The 6,000-nt window shown below is 48.8% G+C and overlaps 1 protein-coding gene across 7 annotated transcripts in view; it reads left to right on the top strand.

The window, feature by feature from the left end:
* The window catches only part of MINK1 (misshapen like kinase 1), a 90,006-nt gene that overhangs the window by 20,366 nt on the left and 63,640 nt on the right, over positions 1-6,000 (top strand). For all 7 annotated transcript variants that reach the window (XM_075859270.1, XM_075859273.1, XM_075859271.1 and 4 more), the window contains exon 2: positions 1,973-2,038. In XM_075859270.1, coding sequence (XP_075715385.1) covers positions 1,973-2,038 — 66 coding nt within the window. The remainder of the gene's footprint in view (positions 1-1,972; positions 2,039-6,000) is intronic.

The following is a 6,000-nucleotide window of genomic DNA, read 5'->3' as shown; positions in this document are numbered from 1 at the left end:
GCAGTATATATTACACCGGGGGAGGGGGTATTATATATAACACACCTGTATCCTCCACCTGACTGGTGAGCAGTATATATTACACCGGGGGAGGGGGTATTATATATAACACACCTGTATCCTCCACCGGCCTGGTGAGCAGTATATATTACACCGGGGGAGGGGGTATTATATATAACACACCTGTATCCTCCACCTGACTGGTGAGCGGTATATATTACACCGGGGGAGGGGGTATTATATATAACACACCTGTATCCTCCACCTGACTGGTGAGCGGTATATATTACACCGGGGGAGGGGGTATTATATATAACACACCTGTATCCTCCTCCTGACTGGTGAGCAGTATATATTACACCGGGGGAGGGGGTATTATATATAACACACCTGTATCCTCCTCCTGACTGGTGAGCAGTATATATTACACCGGGGGAGGGGGTATTATATATAACACACCTGTATCCTCCTCCTGACTGGTGAGCTGTATATATTACACCGGGGGAGGGGGTATTATATATAACACACCTGTATCCTCCGCCTGACTGGTGAGCAGTATATATTACACCGGGGGAGGGGGTATTATATATAACACACCTGTATCCTCCTCCTGACTGGTGAGCTGTATATATTACACCGGGGGAGGGGGTATTATATATAACACACCTGTATCCTCCGCCTGACTGGTGAGCAGTATATATTACACCGGGGGAGGGGGTATTATATATAACACACCTGTATCCTCCACCTGACTGGTGAGCAGTATATATTACACCGGGGGGAGGGGGTATTGGATATGACACACCTGTATCCTCCTCCTGACTGGTGAGCAGTATATATTACACCGGGGGAGGGGGTATTATATATAACACACCTGTATCCTCCTCCTGACTGGTGAGCAGTATATATTACACCGGGGGAGGGGGTATTATATATAACACACCTGTATCCTCCACCTGACTGGTGAGCAGTATATATAACACACCTGTATCCTCCACCTGACTGGTGAGCGGTATATATTACACCGGGGGAGGGGGTATTATATATAACACACCTGTATCCTCCACCTGACTGGTGAGCAGTATATATTACACCGGGGGGAGGGGGTATTGGATATGACACACCCGTATCTTCCCTGAGGATACAGGCATTGTAGAAGATGAGTGGATCTGGCGGGCTCTACCATTGCTGGGATGTGTAATGTGTCTCCCTTCAGCAGTTCTCGCATGGCAGACATGAAGACCCCCCTCCGCCTGACACCCGACTGCTCAGCTCCGGCATTAACATCCGTCCTAACTAGTTAATTTTTTTATTTCCGGGATCTCCTATACGAACATAATGGGGGTGATTGAAATCCAACAATGGAACTCTAGAAATGACCCCCCCCCCCCCCCCCGCCATTGTTTCCTGACTATTGTCTGACATTTGTTATTTGTATTTAGCACAGACATGAAGACCCCCCTCCGCCTGACACCCGACTGCTCAGCTCCGGCATTAACATCCGTCCTAACTAGTTAATTTTTTTATTTCCGGGATCTCCTATACGAACATAATGGGGGTGATTGAAATCCAACAATGGAACTCTAGAAATGACCCCCCCCCCCCCCCCCCCGCCATTGTTTCCTGACTATTGTCTGACATTTGTTATTTGTATTTAGCAGTTTTCTTCTTTTTCTTGATGTGAGGATTTTGTGGTTAATGTAACGTTCACTCTGAACTTTATCTATTTATATTGTGAATATTATCGATCTGTGACGCTCTGAGATGGATGTGATGCTTGTTCTGATTAATCATGAATGTAATTGGCTGACCTCGGCTCCCTGTACTCTCCCTGTACTCTCCCTGTACTCTCCCTGTACTCTCCCTGTACTCTCCCTGTACTCTCCCTGTATGCTCCCTGTATACACCCTGTATACACCCTGTATTCTCTACTTCTTCCTGACTGAACGTTTTTCCTTGTTCTGTTTTCCAGGATCCTGCCGGGATCTTTGAACTGGTTGAAGTGGTTGGAAATGGAACATACGGGCAAGTGTATAAGGTAAAAAGTCCCTCCGCTGCCTACTTCACAAAGCCCCCTTCTCCTTGCTGCCTGCCCCCTTCTCCTTGCTGCCTGCCCCCTTCTCCTTGCTGCCTGCCCCCTTCTCCTTGCTGCCTGCTCCCTTCTCCTTGACTGTCGCTCCTTTCTCCACGATTCCTGTTCCTGCCGCTCCCTTCTCCGCGATTCCTGCTCCTGCCGCTCCCTTCTCCTGCCACTCCCTTCCCCGCGACTCCTGCTCCATACCTCCCCATGACTGCCGCTCACTTCCCCATGATTGACGCACCTGCCGCTCCTCTCCACAATGCTCCCTCCTGCCGATCTTTACTCTATGCTCCCTCCTGACGATCTTTACTCTATGCTCCCTCCTGACGATCTTTACTCTATGCTCCCTCCTGACGATCTTTACTCTATGCTCCCTCCTGACGATCTTTACTCTATGCTCCCTCCTGACGATCTTTACTCTATGCTCCCTCCTGACGATCTTTACTCTATGCTCCCTCCTGACGATCTTTACTCTATGCTCCCTCCTGACGATCTTTACTCTATGCTCCCTCCTGACGATCTTTACTCTATGCTCCCTCCTGACGATCTTTACTCTATGCTCCCTCCTGACGATCTTCACTCTATGCTCCCTCCTGACGATCTTTACTCTATGCTCCCTCCTGACGATCTTTACTCTATGCTCCCTCCTGACGATCTTTACTCTATGCTCCCTCCTGACGATCTTTACTCTATGCTCCCTCCTGACGATCTTTACTCTATGCTCCCTCCTGACGCTCTTTACTCTATGCTCCCTCCTGCCGCTCTTTACTCTATGCTCCCTCCTGCCGATCTTTACTCTATGCTCCCTCCTGACGATCTTTACTCTATGCTCCCTCCTGACGATCTTTACTCTATGCTCCCTCCTGACGATCTTTACTCTATGCTCCCTCCTGACGATCTTTACTCTATGCTCCCTCCTGACGATCTTTACTCTATGCTCCCTCCTGACGATCTTTACTCTATGCTCCCTCCTGACGATCTTTACTCTATGCTCCCTCCTGACGATCTTTACTCTATGCTCCCTCCTGACGATCTTTACGCTATGCTTCCTCCTGACGATCTTTACGCTATGCTCCCTCCTGACGATCTTTACTCTATGCTCCCTCCTGACGATCTTTACTCTATGCTCCCTCCTGACGATCTTTACTCTATGCTCCCTCCTGACGATCTTTACTCTATGCTCCCTCCTGACGATCTTTACTCTATGCTCCCTCCTGACGATCTTTACTCTATGCTCCCTCCTGACGATCTTTACTCTATGCTCCCTCCTGACGATCTTTACTCTATGCTCCCTCCTGACGATCTTTACTCTATGCTCCCTCCTGACGATCTTTACTCTATGCTCCCTCCTGACGATCTTTACTCTATGCTCCCTCCTGACGATCTTTACTCTATGCTCCCTCCTGACGATCTTTACTCTATGCTCCCTCCTGACGATCTTTACTCTATGCTCCCTCCTGACGATCTTTACTCTATGCTCCCTCCTGACGATCTTTACTCTATGCTCCCTCCTGACGATCTTTACTCTATTCTCCCTCCTGACGATCTTTACTCTATGCTCCCTCCTGACGATCTTTACTCTATGCTCCCTCCTGACGATCTTTACTCTATGCTCCCTCCTGACGATCTTTACTCTATGCTCCCTCCTGACGATCTTTACTCTATGCTCCCTCCTGACGATCTTTACTCTATGCTCCCTCCTGACGATCTTTACTCTATGCTCCCTCCTGACGATCTTTACTCTATGCTCCCTCCTGACGATCTTTACTCTATGCTCCCTCCTGACGATCTTTACTCTATGCTCCCTCCTGACGATCTTTACTCTATGCTCCCTCCTGACGATCTTTACTCTATGCTCCCTCCTGACGATCTTTACGCTATGCTCCCTCCTGACGATCTTTACTCTATGCTCCCTCCTGACGATCTTTACGCTATGCTCCCTCCTGACGATCTTTACTCTATGCTCCCTCCTGACGATCTTTACTCTATGCTCCCTCCTGACGATCTTTACTCTATGCTCCCTCCTGCCGATCTTCACTCTATGCTCCCTCCTGACGATCTTTACTCTATGCTCCCTCCTGACGATCTTTACTCTATGCTCCCTCCTGACGATCTGCCGCTCACTTCTCCGCGATTCACGCACCTGCCGCTCTCTACTCCGCGATTCACGCACCTGCCGCTCTCTACTCCGCGATGCCTCCTCCTGCCGCTCTCTACTCCGCGATGCCCCCTCCTGCCGCTCTCTACTCCGCGATGCCCCCTCCTGCCGCTCTCTACTCCGCGATGCCCCCTCCTGCCGCTCTCTACTCCGCGATGCCCCCTCCTGCCGCTCTCTACTCCGCGATGCCCCCTCCTGCCAATCCTTACTTTTATTTGTGCTCGCTACTCCTCATTGCCTGCTCCTATTGCTCCCTACGTATACATCTTCCACTCCCGGCACTCTCCCTCTCTGTGTTTTCTATCATTGTGTTGCTCTGCCTCTTCCTTGGAATGTGTTGCCGACTTTTATGTCTGTTCAACCGTCCATTGTCAGCACTTGTTAATTTGCCAATGCCAGGCCTGAAACTGCAAACATAGAAGAAAATGCAGAGTAAGCAGACGGCACATGTAGAGGAGGGGGAGGGGGATTGTGGATGAAAGAGACGGAAACAGAGGGGGCGTTATTAGGAGAATGAGCGGGGGAGTATTAGTGTAACACTCATAACCATGGCAACAGAAAATGATGTGCAAGCATAGAAAACTATGGTCTGAGACTGTGCCTATTGTGCCATTCTGTAGCTGGGTGCACATACAATGTATGGATATGCCCGTTATAGGGAGGGACCTGACTTTACTGCAGGGTGATACATAGAGAGCTATGAGACTACTCCTCCTCCTGCAGGGTGATACATACAGAAGAGAGCTATGAGTCTACTCCTCCTCCTGCAGTGTGATATATATAGAAGAGAGCTATGAGTCTACTCCTCCTCCTGCAGGGTGATATATATAGAAGAGAGCTATGAGTCTACTCCTCCTCCTCCTGCAGGGTGATACATATAGAAGAGAGCTATGAGACTACTCCTCCTCCTGCAGGGTGATACATATAGAAGAGAGCTATGAGTCTACTCCTCCTCCTGCAGGGTGATATATATAGAAGAGAGCTATGAGATTACTCCTCCTCCTGCAGGGTGATATATATAGAAGAGAGCTATGAGTCTACTCCTCCTCCTGCAGGGTGATATATATAGAAGAGCTATGAGTCTACTCCTCCTCCTGCAGGGTGATACATATAGAAGAGAGCTATGAGACTACTCCTCCTCCTGCAGGGTGATATATATAGAAGAGAGCTATGAGTCTACTCCTCCTCCTGCAGGGTGATATATATAGAAGAGAGCTATGAGTCTACTCCTCGTCCTGCAGGGTGATATATATAGAAGAGAGCTATGAGTCTACTCCTCCTCCTGCAGAGTGATATATATAGAAGAGAGCTATGAGTCTACTCCTCCTCCTGCAGGGTGATACATATAGAAGAGAGCTATGAGTCTACTCCTCCTCCTGCAGGGTGATACATACAGAAGAGAGCTATGAGTCTACTCCTCCTCCTGCAGGGTGATATATATAGAAGAGAGCTATGAGTCTACTCCTCCTCCTGCAGGGTGATATATATAGAAGAGAGCTATGAGACTACTCCTCCTCCTGCAGGGTGATATATATAGAAGAGAGCTATGAGACTACTCCTCCTCCTGCAGGGTGATATATATAGAAGAGAGCTATGAGACTACTCCTCCTCCTGCAGAGTGATATATATAGAAGAGAGCTATGAGTCTACTCCTCCTCCTGCAGGGTGATACATACAGAAGAGAGCTATGAGTCTACTCCTCCTCCTGCAGGGTGATATATATATAGAAGAGAGCTATGAGTCTACTCCTCCTCCTGCAGGG

This window comes from Rhinoderma darwinii, chromosome 3 (genome assembly GCF_050947455.1).
Source record: "Rhinoderma darwinii isolate aRhiDar2 chromosome 3, aRhiDar2.hap1, whole genome shotgun sequence".
NCBI lineage: Eukaryota > Metazoa > Chordata > Amphibia > Anura > Rhinodermatidae > Rhinoderma > Rhinoderma darwinii.
This window is presented reverse-complemented; position numbering and strand designations above follow the sequence as displayed.